This window comes from Notamacropus eugenii, chromosome 2 (genome assembly GCF_028372415.1).
Source record: "Notamacropus eugenii isolate mMacEug1 chromosome 2, mMacEug1.pri_v2, whole genome shotgun sequence".
NCBI classification, from domain to species: Eukaryota; Metazoa; Chordata; class Mammalia; order Diprotodontia; family Macropodidae; genus Notamacropus; species Notamacropus eugenii.
This window is the reverse complement of record NC_092873.1, coordinates 359,731,161-359,756,907: the sequence shown is the minus strand read 5'-3', so window position 1 is coordinate 359,756,907 and position 25,747 is coordinate 359,731,161. Positions and strand designations below refer to the sequence as shown.

Genomic DNA, 25,747 nt, shown 5'->3' with positions numbered 1-25,747 from the left:
ACTAGGACCATTCTTGCTCTTTCTTTCCTTGGGGAAAAAAAATCCTCTACAAGTTTCTTGCCCCACAAAACTCTCTACAGAGATTGAGGAGGTCATGGAAAAGAAAGACGCTTGAGACATGCCCTCAATTAAGGCTTGAGATTATGAAACCTGGGAGAAGAAGGAGGCAGCTATCTAGGTTTCATATAATATACTATTTGCTCAGGGTAAAATGTGGTGGAAATCAAGGAGAGTCTCCTAAAAGTCCTCATACCCATGCTTGATTAATCCCATGAATTTATATTAATTGCATACTGTGCTGAGTGTGAGTGAAAGGTTAAGAAAAAAATGACACAGTACCTGTCCTCAAGGGCAGCTAGATGGCTCAGCAGATAGAGCATTGAGCTTGGAGTCAGAACACCTGAGTTCAAATCCAATCCCAGACATTTTACCAGCTGTGACCCTGGGCAAGTCACTTGACCTCTGTTTAATCTACTGAAGAAGGAAATGGCAAAACCACTCCAGTATCTTTGCCAAACAAAACAAAACAAAGCCATGGATAGTGTAGTCTATGAGATCACCAAGAGTCAGACACTACTGAATGACTGAAGAACAACCTGTTGCTTAAAGTCTATCTCAGGCCTTCCAGTTCACTGTGAACACATCTCAAGACAGCCTCCCCCTCTATCTATGTGACCTTAGGCAAGTTACTTAACTGCACTTTGCCTCCATTTGCTCATCTGTAGAATGTTGTGTTTGTCCTTCGTTGCCGAAGAAGACCATGCCATCAGAGAAATGATGACATGACTTGTACTTGACTTTGTTTTGAGTGAGGGAGGGCTGTGCAGGTTACCAGTCTCACTTCTCATCCAGAGCCATCTGAGTGCAGTGACCTGATATTCCTCAGAATGGACTGAAGATGACTCAGGATGCAGTGGGAGGCCTTGGGCCCTTTAGGCCAAGGTCTTTACAGGTACTCACTTATTTAAGAAGTAGCCAGGCCATGGCCCCTTTAATGAGGTCAAGAAAAAGACATCAGGCTGGTGGGAACCAGCAACAATTACTATTGATAATCACTCTAAAGCTAGGAGGGTCCAGAGGAGCCCTTCATTTGGTAGAAGGAAGATAACAACGAGACTTACTTTGAAGAGTTGTGGTGTGGATAAAATTCGATAAGACTCATAAAATGCTTAGCACTTAGTAGGCACTATAGCAATGCCAATCCACTTCTCCTTCCCTGATTAGAGTAGCCTGAGAGAGTGTTAGGGACAGGCAAACCTGTGGGCTATGTTTGACACCTCCACACTACACTGTACTGCCTCTCCAGTTGGGGGTGGGGTACAGAACCGAAAAAGCTCTTTTCTCCAGTCTTGGAATCACAGGATGACAGAGCTGAAAGGATCTTTAGAATACAAAGCTCCAGAAAACAAAACAAAACAAAAAACAAAGACCAGATTACAGGAATCAAGATTAGAAACCAGATCTTTTGGATTTCCAGTTCATTGAGTTTTCCACTTTACTAAACTTCTTCACCTGATCCTCAATCTTAGTCTAGACTCCTGCTAGCCATGGCTTCAGATTGTGGGTGACATTTTGGAAGGATGGAAAGAGTCCTGGATTTATAATCCAAGGATCTGGGTTCAAATCAAACTTCAGTGATACTTATTACCTGTGTAAACGTAGAGAATTCTTTAACCTCTGTGGGCCTCAGTTTCCTTGCCTGTAAAATTCAAGGTGTGGATTATTTGACTTTAAAGCTTCTCTAGCTGTAAAGCTATGATCCTATACAGCATCACTAAAGAAGACTCAAGAGGTAAGGGAGGAGTGGAAGACATCCTGACTCAATCTTAGACAAGAAGTGTTGTTCACTCATTTCAGTTGTATCTGACTCTTTGTGGCCCCATTTGGGATTTTCTTGGCACAGATGCTGGTGTACTTTGCCATTTCCTTCTCCAGCTCATTTGACAGATGAGGAAACTGGGGCAAACACAGTTCAGTGACTTGTCCAGGGTCACATGTCTAGTACTCGTCTGAGCTCAGATTTGAACTCAGGAAGATGGTTCTTCCTGACTCCAGGCCCAGGTGCTCTATCCACTGGACCACTTAGCTGTGAGAAGACATAGAGGTTTTCTCCTCACTCCTCTGCTGTCCTTCCCTTAGTAGACTCTAAAAGAAACCCTCTGCAGCCCTAGAGTTACATGAATTAAGGCAAAGTGATTATCAGGTGCTCACTCTGACAAAAATGTAACTTTCTGCTCTACATATTTACGGGCTGCCCCTCTCTAGTTTGAATAACTAGGATTCTCTAACATTCACTCACCCTCACTCCTGCTGACCCAAATAGACTTGAATTGGGGAAGAACCTTTTTGTTCAGGAACTAAGGAGAGTCAGGGAAGGATCTAGTATTCTACAGACCAGGCTATTCCAGAGGTGCCCATCAGTTGAAGAATGGCTAAGCAAAAAGTGGAATATTAATGTAATGCACAATGTCTGAGCCACAAGGAATGACGACTGTCTAGAGAGAACTGTGGAAAGACATATTAACTGATGCAAAGGAAAACAATATACTATATAATACAATGATGGAAATGGAAATAAAACAAAACTGGACACTGAATAATAATTTTGATGACCAAGGTTTTAGCACTAACAGCTATGAAACGCCCCTTCCCCCTTTTTTTGCAGAAACGGGGAGGAATGTGGATAGAGAGCACTCGCTGCAGTGTCAGACTAAGCTCGTATATTGCTTACTTTTGCGAACTTCCTTTCTTATTTGTTTCTTTCTTTATCATTTTTTTGTTACACAAGATGGCTCTCTGGTTAGGCAAGAGGAAAAGAAAACACAAAGTTTGAAGGTGAAGGGCACAGGATCTCTGATCAGATCATCCCCAGCCTGAGACATGTCCACAAATGTTCTGGGGCAGGCAGGTGTGAACTTTGTGCCCTGGATCCATTCAGCTCATGCCCTGGGAATGAGTCACAGGTGTGCATGTGTTTGTGGGGGGAGGGGGAAAAGGACAAGGTATTCCATTCCAAGAACCTGCCCAGCAGCTCTAGCAGGCACCAGCACTGACGCAATTATTCGGTTCAGTGCCTCTCCCCCTGCCAGCTGCAGGGTGCCAGGGGTCAAATCTGAACTGTCCCCTAAACAGCAGAAAAAGAACAAAAAGGTCAATACCTGCCAGTCCTCTAGCTTGGGGCTGTGGAGTCCTCCTCAAGAGCTAGACTTTTAACTCACACCCCACCCTTTCCTGCTACCCCATCTCCCCACAGTTGGTCTCTTTAATCAGTCTATCCCAGGGGATTAAATGTTTATACTGGGAGGTAGAGAAGGAAGGGGGATGGTCCAAGAATTAAGTTAATTGTTTACTTCCTTGTCCCTACCTACCTCTCACCAAAAAGATTAACTTAATCTAATCGTTGGGCTGTGTCTGATACAGATGGCGTTCGGACTTTGGGAATCAAGCAAAGGAAATGGTCAGTGAGGTGTGTACTTCCAGAAGAGATTTTCAGATGCACAGATGCAATTTAGCCCAATCCCTTAATATGATTTTTTTTAAAGCCCCTGTCTACCCCTGACAACTCCCTTTTCTTATAGGGTGGTGAGGTGTCCTGGGAATCCTCCCCCAAACAGCAGCAAAACCCCAAGAAAAGGTCCTATCATGGGGGTTGGGGGAGAGAGAAATGATGAAGCAGCTGGCACACTCAACTCCTGACAGGCACAGGCAGAGAGGTCTAGATCTGGTTCTGCCCTTCACATGGGAAAAGCAGCAGTTCCCAGGGCTGGAGAGATTCAGAGATTAGTCACTGAAGGCAAGCTGGCCCTAGTCAGCCTTAACTTCCCTAGCTCCAGCTGCTGGTGGAAATCTGAAATCAACAGGATTAAGAGACCTTGGGGGGGAGGGGCAGGGAATTGAATGGAGAGGAGAGATGGAGAAGGCTCATCATTCCATTGCCCACCTGTGCAATTGATTTGTCTGTCTGGGGATGCAGGGAAAGAATGTCCCTGAAGGTCACTCTGCCCCCCAAATGAATCTTGTAAGAGTTGTGAGAAAGGAGAAGGGTCAGTGACATCTTACAGCTCCTGCCAATAAAATACCAAGTTACTGATTTACTATGGGCCCCTAAATAAATCCACTGGGTCTATGACTAGAGCCAAGAGAGGGGGAGAAGTAGGGTGTAGGGAAGGGTAGGAGAATAAAAGAAGACCCCATTGTAAGAGGGAAACAGTCTACCAAGACCATAGTTTCAGTATTTTAATAACTTAATACAGACAAATTCTAAAAAAAAAAAATTACTGCTATTAATACAGAACAGACATTGCTTTCTTTTGTAAAAGGGGGGCAGAGTAGGAGGGGACATTTCCCTTGAGAATTTCACACACATTTAAAAAAATAGACTATTTATTGTGAATTGAAGTCCTTAGAAAACAAACCCTTAGGGTCTGAAATACAGCTAAAAATTTAAAATTCAGGAGGGGGGTTCAAGTTCAACCTTATGTCCATTTCCCAAACTTCACCCCTTCCACACAAAACCATCCTGATTTTTTCAAACCTAGAAGGAAAAAGGTAGGAGTAGGGATGAGGTAGAGTCACATTTGAATTCTGAGTCCACAGCTCCATCAGCCTCCACTTCACATAATGGGAAAGTGAGGGGGAAAAGTGGTGTTATAAAATCCTAACCCCTCAGAAGGCATTCCAAAATGAAGTATAAAGAAAGTTCTTTTCCAGTGCTCCTGTTCTTCTTGGAGGCTGGGAGCTCCTGGTCCTTCATAAGTGAGAAGAACAGAGGGTCACACAGGTCCCTAGTGTCCCAAAATAAGTGGTGTCCTCATGGGTCTCTGACTTCACCACCTCTTCCTCCCAGTTCCAGCCCAAGATACCTTCTTTCGTTTGAGAATCATCTCATAAAGTCTCTCCAGCCCAGGCTGCAGCCCCAGTCCATCCACTGCACTGCAGCCCTGAACATAGGTGAGAGTGGCAGTGGCCAGCTCTTTGAGGGCTAGCCGCTTCTCCACTTCTGCTGCACTCAAAGCCCCAGGCTGGTCCTGCTTGTTGGCCAGGACCAACACAGGCACACCTTGGTTGTCCGAGGCCCGGCTGATTCGGTGGAGTTCTATCTTAGCCTCCTCCAACCGCTCTACCTCAGTGGCATCCACTACAAACACCATCCCATCTGTTCGCCGTGTGTAGGACCGCCACAGAGGCCGCAGCTTCTCCTGCCCCCCTACATCCCACACCTGAAAGGTGATGGCCCGAGACCCTCCCACAGGTATTCGGATCTTCTCTGTATTGAAGCCCTTGGTGGGTACACTCTGGACAAACTCCTTGAATTTCAGCCGATACAGTAGGGAGGTCTTTCCTGCTGAGTCCAGTCCGATGACCACCACGTGCAAGGCCTGGAAGTGGGGCAGGAATACAGAGGCATTCGGTGCCATCTCTGTAAGGTGGTTTCCCATGGTATGATGGTAGCACCCCCCAAGGCGGCTTGTGTCTTAGTTCTCACTGACTAAGAGCAGTGCAGGAGAGGAAGTTTCTTGGCGAGATTACAAGTCGGAGCTGGATTATCTGGAAAGGGAAAAGACAAGGGGGTGACTGGGATGCAGGGAGGCACAGAATACACAGGCAGTATTACCTGTCTTCCCTTCTTTCCCTCCCTCTCATTAAATTCTCTGCAGCCCACAGCGTTCTCCAATCAAAAAACAATGTCTGGCTTAAAGTTCTCCTTTCCCCTCCCAATTTTAGTTTGCTCTTTTATTTTAAAGTGTTATATACCGCTGGGGGAGGGGGTAGAGCGGGGCAGAGCGGAGAGGAGACACTTCTGCAAACACTATCACCCAGAGATGCAAAATTTCAATCTTTACGGGGACTAGAACTGAGCGGCGTGTGAATATAAGGGAGAGCAGAGACGAGATGCCAGAGGAGGGGGTGCCGGGACCCTCCTCGCTGAGCGTGTGACGCGCTGCAGCCCCAGCCCTAATCAGGGGATGCTCCCGGCACTAGAAAGGTCTCCCCGACTCGAGGTGTCAAGGTTTGGAGCCCAGCAGCCTATTACCCCTCCTAAATTTTGCAGGCTCTCCTCCAATCGCCCATCCCACCCCTCCTGCTACCGCCCCGGCACGAACGCTTCAAGTTCCCCATCGCCAGGCGATCAAAGGATAATATAGTTCCTTCCTATCAGTTTGACAACCCCTCCATACCTTTCTTCGGCTACTGAGAGGAGCCGCGCTCTGCGAGCCTTGGTCTGGGTCCGGTCCCGTTCGAGGCCCGGGCCCACTCAGAAAGTAACACTCTGGGATGCAGCTGCCTTCTGCCGCGAAGGCTTTGCCAGACTCCAGCCTTAAAAACCCGCAACGTGATGTCACTGTGACATCAGCCAATCAGCCATCCCGGAGGCGGTTCCAGTTGTCAGCATCTGGACAAGCCCCGGGATTCTCCTGCTGCTGGGGCCTGTGAGAGGGAGTGAAAGGAGAATTTATAGCCACGATTTCCATCACCTACGGGGTGCCTTCCCCCGCGCCCCCTCCATTTTCCTTTTTTTAAATTTCCTTTTTCTCCTTCCATATTTTAATACCGAAAACTAAACTAGAGGATCAAGGAGCACCGTAAGAGGGATACCTTTGGTAGAATTGACAACCCAGGAAGGGAGGGGGTGTGTTAGAAGGTAGAAAAATCGTGCCACCAGGACAGTATTTCTCCCCTTCTAATCTACCTAGACCACTTCAGGGAAAGACACTCCTCATTCTCTCTGGTTGTTGCTTCCAGATTCTCACATCTGTCCTCATTCCAAGTTGGGAAGTTCTTTCTTATGTCTAACCTCCCTCCGTGCAGTAACATCAGAAAGTTTTCACCTATTTAAATGATGGGATTCCACTCTCTATATGCCAAAAGTTTTTGTTTCATGAATAAATCGTGTATGTTGAAGGGAAGATGGGAAACCTCCGACAGAAAATAACATGAGGTTTGTCTCTTTCCATCCCAACCTTTTTGTTTAAAGGATCATAGGGAGCTTAGAACCCTTCTAGTCCGATCTTTTCATTTTGCAGGAAAGGAAACTGAAGCCTAGAAAGGAAATGACTTGCCCAAAGTCGTGTGTGTGTGTGTGTGTGTGTGTGTGTGTGTGTATGTGTGTGTGTAACATAGTATAGAGCTAGTGGAAAGATGGGAGGGGGGTCACATTCTGAAGAACTTTGAATATCTAACAGAAGAGTTTATATTTCACCTAGTGGTAAAGAGAACATGATCTTATCTGCTTTCAGAAAATAAATTTAGGGGTGGAATAAAAGCAGGGACCTGCTAGAGCTCTCTCCCTAAGCCCAGTCAAATACCTGTAAAAAAATGATTCTAAACAAATTCTGGAGGTGCAGAACCCACAGAGTGATGGAATGAAGCAAATCTACAGCCCAAGACAGCCTGGAAGGTCACACTGGACTGAGAGCAAAGTGTAGTCCAGCATGGGCCCCACTGGCATAGATGGAACCTGAGCAGGCTTGGGGTGGGAGGAGGGGAGGGCCTGAATCACTGGCACTTATGATGATTTCTAGACTTCATGACCCCAAAACATCAAGGACAAATTAGAAGGTCAGTGGAAAAACCTGTGGGACTTGGGTGAGAGAGAGTAGAAAGGTCTGGCCCCAGCCCCAGGGTAGGGGGGGGGGTGGAGCCCCCAGCAAAAGCAGCAGGGGCAGCAGGGGCAGCAGGGGCAGCAGGGGCAGTGGCTGTTTCTGAAGCTCTAAGCACACAGACTGAGAGGGGATAGAGCAGCTGGCAGTATATTCCCCGCACCCACTAGAAGCAGAGAACTACCTCCACAAACAGCTCAAAAGTCAAGTAAATGGTTGGGGAAATGAGCAAAAACAGGAAAAACAATCCAACTATAGAATCTTACTTTGGTGACAAGGAAGATCAAAGCATACAGAAAGAAGGAGACAACAAAGTCAAAGAAATTATCAAGGAAAACTGCCCTGATATTCTAGAACCAAAGGACAAAATAGATATTGAAAGAATCTACCAATCACCTCCTGAAAGAGATCCCAAAAGGAAAACTCCTAGGAATATACTGCAACCAAATTTCAGAGCTTCCAGGAGAAAAGGAGAAGATATTGCAAGCAGCCAGAAAGAAGCACTTCAAGTATTGTGGAAACACAATCAGAATAACACAAGATCTAGCAGCTTCTACACTAAGGGATCAGAAGGCTTAGAATATGATATTTCAGAGGTCAAAGGAGCTAGGATTAAAACCAAGAATCACTTACCTAGCAAAACCGAGTATAATACTTCAAGGGGCAAAATGGTCATTCAATGAAATAGGGGACTTTCAAGCATTCTTGATGAAAAGATCAAAGCTGAATAGAAAATTTGACTTTCAAATACAAGAATCAAATACAAGAGAAGTGTGAAAAGGAAAACAGGAAAGAGAAATCATAAAGGACTTACTAAAGTTGAACTGTTTACATTCCTACATGGAAAGATAATATTTGTAACTCTTGAGACATTTCCCAGTATTTGGGTAGTTGTAGGGATTATATACATATAGACAGAGGGCACAGGGTGAGTTGAATATGAAGCGATGATATCAAAAAAATAAAATTAAAGGATGAGAGAGTAATATATTGGGAGAAAGAGAAAGGGAGAAATAGAATGGGGTTAATTATGTCTCACATAAAAGAGGCAAGAAAAAGCTATTTCAATGGAGGGGAAGAGGGGGGAGGTGAGTGGGAAAGAGTAAACCTTACTCTTATTGTCTTTGGCTTACGAAGGGAATACATGCACATTCAATTTAGTATAAAAATCTACCTTACACTACAGAAAAGTAGGGGGAAAGAGGATAAGTAGGGGGTGGGGATGATAGAAAGGAGGCAAATGGGAGGAGGGGGTAATTGGAAGTAAACATTTTTGAGGAGGGATAGGGTCAAAAGAGAGAATAGAATAAATGGGGAGCAGGATAGGATGGAGGGAAAATATAGTCTTTCACAACATGACTGTTATGGAAATATTTTGCATGATTACACATATATAACCTATACTGAATTGCTTACCTTCTTAATTGGGGGGGAGGGGGGAAGGAAGGAAGAAGCAAGAGAAGTTGGAACTCAAAGTTTTAAAAATGAATATTAAAAATTGTTCTTACATGCAACTGGCAAAAAAGACATACAGGCAATGGTGTATGGAAACTTATCTTGCTCTTCAAGAAAATAGAACAGAAGGGAATAAGAGAAGGGAGGGATGTGATAAAAAGGAGGGCAGGGGGAAGGGGTGATCAGAATGAAGACTGTCTTGGGGTGGGTGGAGGGGAGAGATGAGGAGAAAATTTGGAACTCAAAATCTTGTGGAAGTGAATGTTGAAAACTAAAAATTAATTAATTAATAATTTAAAAAGAAAATAAGTTTAGTAGTTGTGGAGAACATGGAACAGACTGATAAGACTCTTGAGGCACAAAGACAAATTATGAAATCAGCCAGAAGAGAGGTAATGAGAACTTGAACTAACTTTAAATTTTAGCCAAAAGTCTATCAGAAACAATTCACTAATATCCAAGCATTCCTGCTGCGACAGAAACAGAAACAGAGACACAAAGAAAGACCCAGCTTTCTCCTGCTTATTGAAAAATCTCCCTGATCCAAGTCATGCCTATTCATATTTTTATGGTAAACAAAATTCCACAATAAGATAAGACAGAATTAGAAAGCTCAGTTTTAGGAATTCTGATTTGCTTAAATAAAACAGCAATAGCAACGTCAGTGCATCCTTGGAGAAAAGTGGAGTTAAGTAGTTGTCAGAAGCATTTAAGTGCTTACCCAGTGCTAATCACTGGGCTAATAAGTATTGGAGATTCAAAGAATGGCAAACAAACAAGGAGCAGTAACTGACTGAGAAAGACAACATGCAAACAATTCTGTACAAACAAAATATAAACAGAATAAACTGGAGGTAATCGCAGAGAAGGGCACTAGCATTCAGGGGAATGAGGAAAGGTTTCTTGCAGAAAGTGAGATTTTAGTTGGATTTGAAGGAAATAGCTTTCTGAAACCATTCAGTCTGGTGAAGAGAGAACAAAGAGATTCTGCTCTAATTAGATTAAACAAAACACTGCTATATTTTAGTTTGGGCATTATTCTCATCTTATATTCAGGGAATCAAGACTTTCTCCCTCAAAACTTTATTAAGTCGTCCGTTAAAAAAACTGTTTTTAGAACAGTACATTGCCTTCTTGGAATTTGATTAAAAGTACTGATATGGTTTTCCATTCAGGTGAGATCAAGGACTTTAGACCAGGACACTTACATAATGTTATTTTTCTTCTTTTTTTTTAATTTTGAGTCCCAAGTTCTTTCCCTCACTCCAGCCACACATTCACCCACTGAGAAAGTAAGCAATGATATCGTTATAGTCTGAAATAATGCAAAACGTATTTCCACATTAGCCATGTTACAAAAAAGCAAGAAAAATAAGTGGAAAAAATTATACTTCCATCTGCACTCAGAGTTCATTAGTCCTTTCTTTGGAGGCAGATAGCATTTTTCATCATGAGTCCTTCAGAACTGTCTTGGATCTTTGTATTGATCAGAGTAAATGAGTCTTTCACAGTTGATCATCTTTACAATATTACATGCTGCACACAGTAATCTGATTCTTCTCACTTCGTTCTGTTCATATGTCTTCCCAGATTTTTCTCAAACCATCTTCCTTGTTATTTCTTATAGCACAATAATATTCCATCATGATCATATACCACAAATGGTTTAACCATTCCCCAATTGATAGACATCTCCTCAGTTTCCTATTTTTGCCACGACAAAAAAACTGCTAGAAGTATTTGTGAATATATATGTCCTTTTCCTTGATACAGGCCTAAAGGTGGTATTGCTGGATCAAAGTTTTATAGTCCTTTGGGCATATTGTTCTCTAGAATGACTGAACCAGTTTACAACTACACCAACAGTGCATTAGTCTCCTTATGTTTCCATATCCCCTCTAGTATTTGTTATTTTCCTTTTCTGTCATGTTAGCCAATCTGATAGGTGGTAAGGTGGTATCTCAAAACTGTTTTAATTTGTATTTCTCTTATTATTAGGATTTAGAGCATTTTTTCATATGACTATATATAGCTTTGATTTCTTCTTCCAAAAACTGCTTGTTCATATCCTTTGACTATTCTGGGAACAGCTCTTATTTTTTTTTTAAATAAATTTTACTTCATTCCCTATATACACAATATTATTTCTTAATACTTCCTAAAAGAAAATGAGGTATTAGTAGCTCAGTAAAGCCCCACTTCTTCCTCCTCAGGCTACCTAGACCCCCTCCCTGGACACATAGAGGGCACCAACCAGTGGGATTCCAGTTCCTCTTCCCTGTGCTCCATCATTCAGCCCCAAGCTTCCTGCCGTTGCCCCCTTCTCTTTTTTTCTTCCTAGCTGGACACTGAACCCTATCCCTAACACTGCCAGTGGATAGCTGGAAACACAAGCACAGATCCCAGGTGACTTCCTGCCACCATTCAAATGCTTCCAGAAATTGAGTCAGCCAGTTCTGCATCCTTCTAACTGTAGTAGTACCAGATCCACATCTCTCTATCTTCCCTGCCAGAATAATAGGAGATAAGTTATCAACAGGCTGACTAAAACCCATTCTAGGTAAACAACATCCAAGCATTATTATCATTTGCTAATTTAGTAATTCCATAAAAAAAGAAAATGAGGTTAGTCTGCTAGCCCAACGGCAGGGAACTTGTAGACCAGAGGCCACATGTGGCCCTCTAGGTCCTCAAGTGCAGCCCTTTGACTGAAACCAAACTTCACAGGACAAGATTTCCCACCTCTGGTATGATCTGTTCTTAATACAGCCCTGTTGGCTCTTTGTGATTATTGCTTCCTTTTCTAGATGATCATTGAGCATCCCTTTAAATGATCTCCCCTCGAATTTTTCCAGGAATCAAAACTGGTCTATGGTTTGCAGATTCTGTTGTCTTTTCTCTTTTTGAAAATCAAGATATTTGCCCACCTCCAAGCTTATGGTGCTTTTTTAGTTTTCCAGGATCTTCCTGCTATTGCTGACAGTGGCTCAGCAATCACACCTGCTACTTCTTTCAGTACTTGAGAATGTAGTTCATCTGGGCCCGGAGACTTGGATTCATCAAGGGAAACTGGGCTCTTTTACTATTTCCTCACTTAGCTTGGTTATCAACTCCCTTTTAGTTGTATTTGTTCTGTAATTTCCAGCAGCAAAATCATTCTTCTTGACAGAGGAAACAGAAGCAAAATAAAAACTAAGCAGTTAGACTGGAGCCAGGTTAGAGGGGACTTTAAACGCCAAATACAGGGGTTCACACTTGATCCTATAGTCAGTGGGGAGCCAGTGGAGTTTCTTGAACAGAGAACATTGTCAGACATGTCCTTTCGAAATATCACTATGGCATCTATGTGATAGAGTGCAAAGGGGAGAAACTTGAGGCAGGTAAACCAATTAGGAAGTTACTACAATATTCCAGAGAAGATGAAGTGAGGGCCTGAACTAGGGTGGTAGCTATGCGAGTGGAGAAGATACAGATGTGAGGACACCTGGAAGAATGGGGAAAGGCCTCTTAAAGGAAGCACTGAGAATTGAGTCTTGAGTGGAGGTAGGGATTCCAGAGGTAAGAGGAAGTGAGTAGGAAGAACAGTCTATGAATGGGGGATAGGGGGAGAATGGATAAAGAGAGAGGAAGGAACTGATACTCCAGGAAACTTCCCTTAGTTACAACATTAAACAATAATCATGCTCCAACAACTAGACAGTATTACCACCTCTACCCTCTCCTAATATATCCCTGAGTCTCATGATTATGGAAACTATTTTATATTTACATAAATTTAAAATGTATATATAATATAAAAATATATATAATTTATATAAAAATATAAATGTGCATATATTTATATACATAAACACATGTATATGTGGGTACAAATGTATAAATGTATGTATGTGTATATATGTACATATATATTATATGTGTGTATATATATATATAATATATATATATGTATGTATTATTCTGGAAGCTGATAGTACAGACCATGATGGTCATTAGAACAGATGTATGTAGACTCTAGCCTGCCAGCCACTTCCTATCAAATGACTCGATGTCAGAAGTTGATCCAATTTAATCAGTGCAAATGACATTAAAGAAGAAACTTTACCATCTGCTCTGCCATTGTAGCCTAAGGATAGTGGGACAGTTTCCTTTTTTAATTTTATTTTTGTTTATATTTTGAGTTCCAATTTTGTCTCCCTCCCTCCCAACCTCAAATTTGAGAAAGCCAACATTTGCTATAGAAATATCTGTGGAATCACACAGTACATACTTCCATGTATCAGTTCTTTCTCTGGAGTTGGATAGCATTTTCCTTCATAAGTCCATCTTAGCTGATATGAATGATCATATGACCCTAGATACCTCAATCGTTCACAGTTACTCATCAAATAATATTGCTCTTACTGCATAGTATTCTGCTCCTTTATTTCATGGAAATCTTTCCATATTTTTCTAAAACCAACCTGCTTATCTTTTTTTTATAGCACAATAGAATTCCATCACAATCATATCCACAACTTATTCAACCATTCCTCAGGTGATGGGCATCCCCTCAATTTCCAATTTTTTGACACCACAAAGAGAGCTGCTTTAAATATTTTAGAACATATAGATTCTTTTCCTTCTTCCCTGATCACCTTGTGAAAAATAGTGGTATTGCTGGGTCAAAAGGTATATATAATTATATAATTCTTTGGGCATAACTCCAGATTGCTCACCAAAATAGTTGGATCAGTTCACAATTCCACCAACAGTGTATTAGTGTACCAGCTTTTCTGCATTACCTCCAGCATTTGTCTTTCATTTTAGCCAATATGGTAGATGGGAGAGGGTATCTCAGAGCTGTTTTAATTTGCATTTCTCTAATTAATAATGATTTAGAACTTTTTTTCATATGATTATAATATAGCTTCTATTTCTTCTTCTTCCAAAAACTGCCTGTTCGTATTTTTTAACCATTTATTAACTGGGGAATGACTCATATTATAAATTTGAGATATCAAGCCTTTATCCAAGAAACTGGTTATAAAATTTTCCCCCAATTCTCTGCTTTCCTTCCAATCTTGGTTTCTTCAGTTTTATTTGTACAAAAACTTTTTAAATTTCATGTAATCAAAACTATCCATTGCATATCCCACAATGCTCTCTACCTCTTATTTATTCACAAATTGTTCTCATCCACAAATCTGATAGGTAATATGTTCCATGCTCCTCTAATTTACTTATGATATCCCAGCTTATGTCTAGGTCATTTATCTATTTTGACTTTATCTTGGTAAATGGTTGAGATATTGGTCTGTATCTAGCTTCTGCTATTTCTAATTTTCCTAGCATTTTTTTTTACCAAATAGTAAATTCTTAACCTAAAAGCTTAGAACTTTGTATTTATCAAACATGATGTTACTATGATCATTTATTACTGTGTATTATATACCTACTCTATTACACAGATCTACCATTCTATTTATAAACGATTACCAAACACTTTTGATAATTACTGCCTTATTAATTACCAGTTTAATATATGGTACTTCTAGACTTCCTTCTTTTATATTTTTTCATTAATTCCTTTGATATTTTTGATCTTTTGTTCTTTCAAATGAATTTTGTTATTTTTTTTCTAGCTCAGTAAAATAAATTTTTGATAGTTTCATTGGGATGGCACTAAACAAGTAGTTTAGGTTAAATTGCTTTTATTTTATATTGGCTCAGCCTATCCGTGAACAATTAACATTTCTCCAATTATTTAAATCTGACTGTTTTATAAAAAGTGTTTTATAATTATGTTCATATAGTTTCTAGTTTATCTTGGCAGATATACTGGCCGGTATTTTATATTGTTGATGGGTACTTTAAATGAAATATCTCTTACTATCTTTTCTTGCAGGATTTTGTTGATAACGTGAAATGCTGATGATTTATATGGGTTTATTTGATGTCTTACTCCTTTGCTAAAATTATTGTTTCAACTAATTTTTTGGTTGAATCTCTAGGATTTTGCAAGTTAACCATCCTATCATCTGTAGAAAGAGATCGTTTTATTTCCTCATTACCTCTTCTGATTCCTTCAATTTCTTTTTCTTCTCTTATTGCTATTATTGCTAACATTTCTAGTGCAATATTGAAAAATAGTGGTGATAATGGGTATCCTGAGGCTGCTTGTCTGGTTTCTCTCTGTGAGCTGAGCTGATAATGCCCCCTGCTGTCAGGCTCAACTCTACTACACACGAATTGGCCAGAGTCAAAATCATTATTCTCACAACTCCTGGGCTCAGTGGATAGCCTCTTACAGGAAGGGCCTTCCTGATAAAATGGGAACTGGAGTGAGTCACAGAATGCCCCTCTGCCTCCCCTGTTTCCCTAGAGTTCTGCAAACTCTAGTCATATTAAATCAGGTAACAGACAACATCAATCTATTACAACCCAATTATATTCAATAAGCACTGAGTAAGTATAAACCCCTGCATTAAGTACTAGAAGTATAAAACCAAAGGAAAAATTATCCCAGCCCTCAGGAGGCTTATAGTTTACTAGGATGACACAACATACAAACTGGTACAAACTAGCCTGGCCCCTACCTACTTTTCCAGTCTTCTTGTACCTACTCTTCTACCTTTCTCTCAAGTCCATCTATTTCTCAACTACAAGCATTTTCACTGTCTGTGGTCCATACCTGGAATTCTCCCTCCTTATCTCCCATCTCCCGACTTTCCTTGAGTCTTAGCTAAATTCTCACCTTCTGCAAAACTTTTTTGGTCTGCTTTAATGCTACTGACTCCCCTCTGTTGATTATCTGCAATTTATCTTGTCTATATCTTGTTTCTATGGTGTTATTTGCATACCATCTCCTCCATTAGACTGTGAACTCCTTGAAAACAAGAACTTTTCATTAGGGAGTTTTTAAAAGTCTTTTAGTCGCTGTTATCTCCAACGCTTTGTACTATGCTTGGCACACAGTAAGCACTTAATGTTTGTTGACTGACTCACTGATTTTGCATGGGGGTAGGGTTGAGTGTTGGACTTAGAGTCAGGAAGTCTCATCTTAAACATTTACTAGCTATGTGACCTTGGTTATTGTTGTATGTCCTTCATTTTCAAAGAAGACTGTGACATATGGAAGATGTCATGACTTCCAAGTAACTTGGATTTGAGTGAGGAAGGGCAGTGCAAGGTCACCAGCCTCACTTTCTCCTCCGGAGTTATCTGGGTCCAGTGGCAAGATATAGATCAGGATGACTGGAGATGGCCACAAAAGTAACCATGAAAGGACTTAATCAATCAACAAGCATATATTAAGTACCTACTATGTGCCAGTCACTAAAATATTTTTGTTGTTCAAACATGTCTTCGTAATCAGATGGGGTTTTCTTGAGAAAGATAAGGAATGGCTTGCCATTTCTTTCTCCAGCTCATTTTACAGATAAGGAAACTGAGTTAAACTTGAAGTGACTTGCCCAGGATCACACAGCTAATAAGTGTCTGCGGTCAGAGTTGTAGTGAGGAAAATCAATCTTCTGGTCTTCAGGCCATGCTTTGTGTATTATGGCACCACCAGCTGCCCCACTATAATAACCACCAAAGATTCAAAGAAAAAGGCAAAAGACAATTCTTTTCTTCAAAGATTATCATATTCTAATGAGAGACACAACAGACATATGATTAGGCATATTCAAGATATATACAGAGTAGGTGGAAGGTAATCTGAGAGGGGAAGACACTAGCAGCTGGTGGAATTGGGAAAGACCTCGGGTAGAAGGCAAAATTTAAGCTAAGTCCTGTAGAGTATGTCTGATGGGCAGCCTGGAAAGGAATGAGGCCTGGCAGAGGCATGGCTGGAGTGGACTGGTTACTGCTGAACTGTCCCTTTAAGAGTTTTGATCACAAATGGTCATTTTGATCTGTTTCTCCTCCCCGAAGGGTTTATGCTATCTAAATATTATCTACCTTTAAAGTTTCTTTTAAGTAAATATCCCTTTGTAAAAAACTAATTGATGTTAATTGGTTGATTAATGTTGAGGATAAATCAGTGTGATACTGTGGAGATAGTAACTAAGAATTAATATTGGGAGGAAGATGCTAGATGGAGGTTTGTGAACTATAGTATTTTTTTTTGAGGCATTTGGGGTTAAGTGACTTGCCCAGGATCACACAGCTAGTAAGTATCTGAGGCTGGCTTTGAACTCAGGTCCTTCTGACTACAGGGCCAGTGTTCTATCTACCTAGCTGCCCCCACACCTTTTTTAGGAGTGGGGGAGTCAATAGGGGTTAAGTAACTTTCCCAGAGTCCCCCAGCTACCCAGCTAATAAGTGTCTGAGGCTGGCATTGAACGTACATCCTCCTAACTCTAGGGCCAACACTCTATCCACTGTGCTGCTGAGCTATAGTACTAAAGACCAACAACTTCCAATCCTTTAGGGTTACAACTAGAACTATGAAGAGAACAGTAGCCTTGCTTTGAGGATGGACTGAAAGAGTCTATATGTGCCATGTTAACTTTAGATGATTTTCCCTGAAGCTCAGCAGAGTAGGAGAATAAAGAGACAGATGATTTAAGAAAAAGAATCTAGGTGGTACAGTGGATGGAGTACTAGAGTCAGGAGGATCTGAGTTTAAATCTGTCCTCAGTGTGACCCTGGGCAAGTCACTTAACCCTGATTGCCACAACAAGAAAAGAAAGAAAAAAAAAATGAGTCTTGCCCTTTTCTTTAGAAATCAGGCTCTGATAGAACTGAACACATATATATGCCCACTTGGGGGCCCTTCATGGGAGAGGACAAGCATCTCAGTCTACCAGGGTATAATGAATCTAGTTATGCATATATGTATAATTTTAAAAATTATATTTTACATTTCCTAGCACTAATATAGTGCCTACTAGGTGCCAGGCACTGTGCTGAGCACTTAATAAATATTTTCTTACTTGATCCTTACAACAACCCTAAAAGTTAGAGACTACTATTATCCCCATTTTCCAGTTGAAGAAATTGAAGCAAACAGAGGTTAAGTGACTTATCTAAGGTGGATTTGAACTTGAGTCTTTCTGACTCCAGGCCCAAAATTCTTGTTGCTAGGAAATGAGAGCTTCAGTTGTAAAAGAGGTGGCCACCTACTTCCGTGTTTTTAGTGTATCATACTATGAGAAGGTCCTGTTCAAAACAGGCCCTAATCTACATAATGTGAGTTTAAATGGACCATTCATATATGGATGGATGTGTGTATGTGTGTGTGTGTGCATGTGTATAACTGTATAGGTGTGTATTCTTTGTCCTTGGCTCTCAGAGAGGACCAATGGCATCATAAGATTGATCCGTTGACTTGCAGGTAAATTGGATTTAAGTGAGGCAGTGCTTCGAAAAGTTGTCAGCCTCACTGTATCCTCCAGAGTCATTGAAGTCCGGTGGCAGGACATAAATGGAGATGACTGGCAACGTCCTGGGATGCAATGGATGACCTCGGCCTTCCTAAATTATGATCTTTCCCAGGCCTCAGTTTGTCTGAGGCAATGCTCTCAGGCCCAAAGCTCTATCCATTGAGGAAAAGCTGCATGCATGAATAAACAAATCAAAGGGAGTTCCACTTTTCTTTGCCCTCCAAAAGGCTTCCTGCTGTGACCTTGGGTGCAGAGCCAAGGACCCATCTAAAGAGAGTGATTGTCCTCTTTGCTCAGACTGACATACTCCCAGCTTCTGCCAATCATATCGGCTAGTAACACAGAAAAAAGACGTACTTCCTGTCCTCATCCCCTACAGCATTTCTTTACAGAAGTTGAAAAGAGGACTCTGACTCATAACTCCTGCCCCTAATTCTTTTACCACCCAGGGAGCGCAGGAAGCATTCTGCAGGCTCTCCAATTTGGTCAGAAGCAGCAGCAGAAGATGAGGCTAGCTATTCCACAGAGCAGCTCTTAACAAGCATCTTACTCACTTTCCTACTACAATAAAAATGTATGAGGATGCACTGTGGATTGTCTGTGAGCTGGTTGAAATGCAGAATACTGATTGCTCAAACTGAAAGGAATTTCCCACATTCAATTAACAGGGAAGCCAGTAGGGGGAAGTAATATAACAATTTCTCTACTTATTATAATTTGGAGCACCGTTCCATGTTTTCTTTTCCCTTAGACCAGGGACTCTGAACCTTTTTTTGTATCATGGACCTCTTTTGACAATCTGGTGAAGTCCTTGGGCCCTTTTCCAGAATAATGTTTTAAAATGCATTAAATAACATGAGAAGAATTATAGAGGCAACTAATTATATTGAAATAAAGTAGTCAAAATATTTTAAAAATTTAAAATTGGGTAATGAGTGAGACTAAATCTGCACAGCCTGGGGGAGGAGAAGAGAGGGAAAGAGATCTTTTGCTTTAACATAAGTGGTACCTTGGAACTGAGAGCCTGTCCCATCTTGGCCAATGGCTAAAGTAGAGCACCACCCAGTGGCCAAATTATGTCTTGCATCACCTTGTGGGTTAATAAATCAACTACCCAGTTATCAATGTGATCCAACAGGTTTTCAAGAGTCTTGCAGAAAGCCAAGAGCCAAGATAGGTATGGACGAGTATAGATTTTGCAGCACCAAAAAAAAAGTGCACCCAATACAAATAGAACCTGTCACAGGAGAATCAACAACAGTTGGTAAATTAAATGGAAATAGAGGAATAGAAAAACAGAAAAGAGTCAAGGATGAGACCAAGGTTTTGAAACCAGAAAAATAGTGATGCCACTGACAGAGAAGTAAGAAGGTGATCAGGCTTGCAGAAAAAGATGCTAAATTTGATTTGGAGAAGAGTGAGTCACATAAGTGGAAATGATAAATACAAGTCACAAATGATACCTGCAGATCATAGGATCAATGTGCAGTGGAACTGTAGATAAGTAGTCAAATGGTATTCTCAAAAGAAGAAATTCAAGCTATCAAAAACCATAGGAAAGAATGCTCCAAATTACTAATATTGGGAGAAATGCAAATTTAAAGAATTCTGAGGTTTCACCTCAGACAAGGATACAGAAGATGAAAATAGTAAATGTAGACAGGCACACCAGCGCACTGTTGGTGAAGTTATGGATTGGTCCAATCATTCTGGAAAACAATTTGGAATTATACTTTGACCCAGAGATACCACTACTAGGAATATCTCTCAAAGAGGCTTAAAAAGAAAATAGAGGGAAAAGTCTTATACATACAATAATATCCCAAGCAGCATTTTTTTTTGGTAATAGCAAAGTATTGGCAGGAAAATTGGTACCCATCAACTGGGGAATGGCTAAACAAATTATGATATATGAATGTAATAGAATATTATTGTACTACAAGAAATGATGAATATGAGGACTTGAGAGTAAGTTGGGAAGAATTATATGAACTGATGCAGAGCAAAGTTAGCAGAACCAGGAGACTAATTTAGACCTTTATAATTAAAGTGTAAACTGAGTTTCTCTGGACCCTGAGAATAGCTTAAGGAGTTAAGTTCCATAGGTTGCAATGTAATTTCTGGGATTGCATGAGAATGAGCACCTTGTCTCTGGGAGAAGCTGAATGTCAAGAAATCAGATAGGAGAAAAGGAGTAAAGCATGGTGGTGGCATCATGACAGAACGCTCCAGTTTGATGGTCATCTTTTGGAATGGAGACTCAAACTGGAATGTCAGTATAGCTAGACTCTCCCCTGCTCAGACAAGAGTCGAGATCAATCAGCAAAGTGAAGATATAATCTCCCTTACTTCTCTCCCCAATCCTTCCACCTCCTTTTTCTTTCTTTTAGCTGTTCTTAATTCCTAATTTTGATATAAAACTCTTACCAGTCATAGCACAACAAGCTATGTGATTTGTGTTATTAATTGCATTTGTTGTTGTTGTTCAGTCATTTTCAGTTGTGTCTGACTCTTCATGACCCCATTTGGTTCTTTTGGTTGATTTGTTTGTTTTGGCAAGATACTGGAGTGGTTTGCCATTTCCTTCTCTAGTTCATTTTACAGATGAGGAAACTGAGGAAAACAGGGTTCAAGTGACTTGCCCAGAGTCACACAGCTGGTAAATGTCTGAGACTGGATTTTGAACTCTTTCTGACTCTGACTCCAGGCCTGCCACTCTCTCCACTGTGCCATCTAGCTGACTTAATAGCATGCAGAGATGCTGAAGTGGAGGAGCCAGTGAATGGTTTTAATACCCAGAACTGGGAGGCAGAACCAAGATGGCAGAGTAGAAGCAGAGACCTGCTAGAGCTCTCTCCCCAAGCCCCTCAAAAAACCTTTAAAAAATTAAAAAATTTCTAGAGCGGCAGAAGTCACAAAATGACAGACTAAAGCAAATTTCTAGCCCAAGACAAATTGGAAGGTGACAGAAAGGTTCTATCACACAGGGCTGGGAGCTGAGCACAGGTCAAGCCAGTGGGGACAGAGCTGGTCCTGGTTAAGAAATAGAGTGGTGGATCAGTGGAATAGGTTAGGTACACAAGACTATAGCAATTTGCTGTTTGATAAACCCAAAGATTCCAGCTTATGGGTTATGAACCCACTATTTGACAAAAATTTCTGGAAAAACTGGAAAACAATATGGCAGAAACTAGGCATAGACCAACATCTTATACAGTATACTGAGATAAAGTCAAAATGGGCTTACAATTTAGACATAAAGGGTGATACTATAAGCAAATTAGGAGAGCAAGGAATAGTTTACCTATCATCTCTAGAGAATGGTAGAATTTATGACCAAAGAAGAGATAGAGAACATTATGAAATACAAATTGGATAATTTTGATTACATTAAATTGTAGTAGTATTGAAATTGTAGTAGTATTGAAAATACTACTTCTAGATCTGTATCCCAAAGAGATCATTAAAATGGGAAAAGGACTCACATGTACAAAAATATTTATTGAGGGGATGCCCATCAATTGGGGAATGGCTGAACAAGTTGTGGTATACGAATGTAACAGAAACTATTGTTCCATAAGAAATGATGAGACTTCAGAAAAACCTAGACTTACATGAACTGATGCTGAGTGAAGTAAGCAGAACCAGGAGAACAATGCACACAATAGCAGCAACACTGTGTGATGACCAACTTTGATAGACTTAGCTCTTCTCAACAATGCATGTATCTAAGACAATTCCAAAAGACTCATGATGGAAAATACTATCTATATCTAGAGAAAGAACTATGGAGTCTGAATGCAGATCAAAGCATACTATTTTCTCCCTTTTCTTTCTCATGATTTTCCCCTTTGGTTCTAACTCTTCTTTACAACTTGACTAGTGTGGAAATATGTTTAATATGATTGTACACGTATAGTCTATATCAGATGGCATGCCATCTTGGGGAGAGGAGAGGTAAAAGAGGGAAAGAAAACTTAAAACTCAATCTTATAAAAGTGAATGCTGAAAACTAAAAATAAATAAATATTTTTAAAGCCCCAAATAAGGGTCATGAAAAGGAGGAAAAACAACTCAACAACAACATATTTCCTTTCTTTCCCTTCTTTGCCCATGAATTATTTCCCACCCTTCTCCTCCTCTTACTCTCCTCCTCCTTCTTCTTCTGGTTCTGCTTCCTCTTTTAAAGAGTAAGGATAAAAAACTTTTATTCATTTGTAGAGAAAGGACAATTTCAATGTCAACTTGTCCCCTAATCATAACATTGTAAATTACCTGCAGGAACGACTCCCCTAAATACACTGCACCTTTGTTGTCTTTGACAACACAAATACAAATCATCTCCATCCAGTTGCCTAAGGTTCTAAGAGAATAAACAGGGAAACAATTCCTGATAAAACCCAATTTCATCACTCTGTTTGTATGGAAAGCCAATGGAGCAACAGCAACATAGGGGACAAACCAAAGCTAGGAGAATACAAAGTAAACTTGACAGGCCCTAGGAGAATGAGAAGTAAGACTTGATCCAGAAAACAGAAGGAAAAAAAAAAGGCAGTGTGTACAAAACCAACAGGCCTCAGACTAAGGTTTAACTTGATTGCATTACATTGCAAACAAACTTCAGGTTTAGTACATAAGAAATGAGCCTTCTCATATGACATAACTCCTCTCAAACAGGCCCAAAGAACAAACTTGCTATTTCAGTTCTAGCAAAGACCATAATCTATGGGGAGAACTGTGGGAATATACACCAGATTTTAAAATACAGACCCTAGTCAGTCAATTAAATGTCAAGCTAAGATTTGAGTCTTCTGTTCAAGAGCTATGAAGGCCTGATTTCTATTGCAGTATAGAAGCCCTGCTGTAATCACACAGAATATGTCGCATTAATAAGGCTCTAAGTACCCCATTTGTCTAAATATGGAAATGCTTATTGATATCACATAAAAATGGGGAAAAAAAACCTTTATTTGGAGTACAAAACAATACATAAGTTTATGGGATTTCCTACCATGACTTTTCCTAAAAACTTTCACAACAAAAGTCAAAGCAATCCTAAAGCTTTTCAAATGATAAGGAAATAGCCATTGATGGTTTGGCAATAGCAGTGACTTTTTCTTCAGAGTACAGTTACTTACAGTTCTATTATGAAAATCTTGCCCATGTTAATCTTCGATTCAGTTTCTTTTTTTTTTATTATCATCATTTCTTTATTTTTATTATTAAATTTTATTTTTAATTTATGGAATAAAAGAAGCATTTCCATAACACAGTACAATAAAAAAAAGATTGCACATGAAATTGCAAATCTACCATGCACAACTTGCTATTCTTTTTAAATATACAACAAAATTATCATGTGAAATTCTTTTTCTTCTCCCACCCTGCCCTAGAAATGGCTACCATTAAACCTAAATTGGCATATATTTCTTTATATACTTCTGTTTATCAGTTATTTCCCTGAATGCAGATAGCATCTTTCTTCATGTGTCCTTTATAGTTAATTTGGGTTTGTATAATAGTCCAAATAACTTATTCCTTCAAAGTCTTTCTTAAAACAATATTACTGTTACTGTCTACAATGTTCTCTTGGGTTTGTTCATTTCAGTCTTCATTATTTTGATTTAGTTTCAACAGATATAGGAATATGAGATTTGAATTACACTCATATTCGGTGCAAGTATCAAATAATCATCATAGACGTGTAGTTTTGGTTTGTTATGGTTTTTCTTTTTTTTACAAATAGGTTCAGTACATCTTGTCAACTCATAAAAGCAGTTAGTAATTGTGCCTTATTTTATGATGCCTAGTAAAAAGATACTCCTCTTGAAAATAAAAGTCAAGGGATCTATGACCTGATAGAAACAATTTCAACTACTACTCTTAACATGCTGAATTAACACTTCTTATCACAAAGATCCCAAGAATGTACGTGGGGTACAAACACTGGTCAATCGCATGGTAGATCTATGGTTATTTTAAATATGGACACGAATCCTTAGCATAGACCTTGTCCAGGGAATTAAGAAGCTAAGGCAAAGTTTGCTGCTCACTATTTATTAAGGACCACTGTTTCTCCCCACTGTCCAGGACTCCCTAAGAAAATAAACTGTGCCTCAGTTATTGCTTATTTGAAATTACATATTTACAGAGGTCTCTAGTACCTGACACAGAAAAACAAACAAGTAATTTATTTTTGTGAATCATTTATCATGAAATGACACATAAAATTTATATAAACACAAATCCACATTTATCATAACACAGATGGCAAAAGCTAAAGTAAAAACAAGAAAACTAAATGGGCTGCTAGATATAATTGGACACAGTTGAGTCTTGTACAATAATCATCTTTTACAAAATAGTTGTTTCAGACCAATAGAAGACCACTCTCCATTCAGTGTTATTATCCTGCAAGATAGGTTGCTGTAGCATCTGTACCTGTTTTCTCCATGTTCTCCTTGAATGTGGCTGATAAACTATTTTGGTGATTACCACCACCACTACTACCACCATCCCTTACCCCCCAATGTTTTGCCACACTTGTTGACCACTGTGGTCTTCATATCCCTGTCCTTATTCATAGTTACCATAGCGATGTCCAGTATAATCATATCTGCCATAACCACTATAGTAGTTATTGATTACCGCCCTTGCCACACTATGGGGCAGCTAGATGGTGCAGTGAATAGAGCACAAGTCTTGGACTCATTTTCATGAGTTCAAATCTAGCCTCAGACATTTATTAGCTGTGTGACCCTGGTCAAGTCACTTAACTCGGTTGGCCTCAGTTTCCTCATCTGTAAAATGAGCTGGAGAAGGAAATGGCAGATCACACCAGTATATCTTTGCTAAGAAAAACCCAAATGGGGTCATGAAGAGTATCCTTGACCATTGTTCAGTCTACTAGAGGGGTTTGTCATTTCTTTCTCCAGCTCATTTTACAGATGAGGAAACTGAGGCCAACAGAGTTCAGTGACTTGCCAGGGTCACACAGCTAGTAAGTTGTCTGGTCATAATAGTTATTAAATCCCTGATTCCAGTTTTTGGCCCTGACCCTGGGGCACGACTCGCAGTCCCACCTCCTCTGCCAGCTGCAGCACCTGGCCTTGCCTTCTGTTACTGATGTTCCTGCCTGTATACCTCTGCGGACTGGACAGCTTTGATTTCACTCTTCCCAGAAACAAGCTGATGGTATCTCTTTTCTAATAATCTTTTTCTGGTTCTTCATCTATTCATGTAATAAAACAGAATCCTCTTCTTTCATTTGCATTTCTGTCGATAGGAAGTTCAATATTCTCCATCTCTCCGAATGCTCTA

The 25,747-nt window shown here is 40.2% G+C and overlaps 1 protein-coding gene across 1 annotated transcript; it reads right to left on the bottom strand.

Moving 5' to 3' along the window:
- Positions 1-4,221: 4,221 nt before the first annotated feature.
- Positions 4,222-25,597, bottom strand: ARL4D (ARF like GTPase 4D). Its single transcript, XM_072646620.1, has 3 exons — positions 25,510-25,597; positions 6,180-6,429; positions 4,222-5,547 (listed from the first exon to the last, which is right to left on the bottom strand). The coding sequence occupies exon 3, from the start codon at positions 5,436-5,438 to the stop codon at positions 4,827-4,829; it is 612 nt and encodes a 203-aa protein (XP_072502721.1). The 5' UTR covers positions 5,439-5,547; positions 6,180-6,429; positions 25,510-25,597; the 3' UTR covers positions 4,222-4,826.
- Positions 25,598-25,747: the final 150 nt, after the last annotated feature.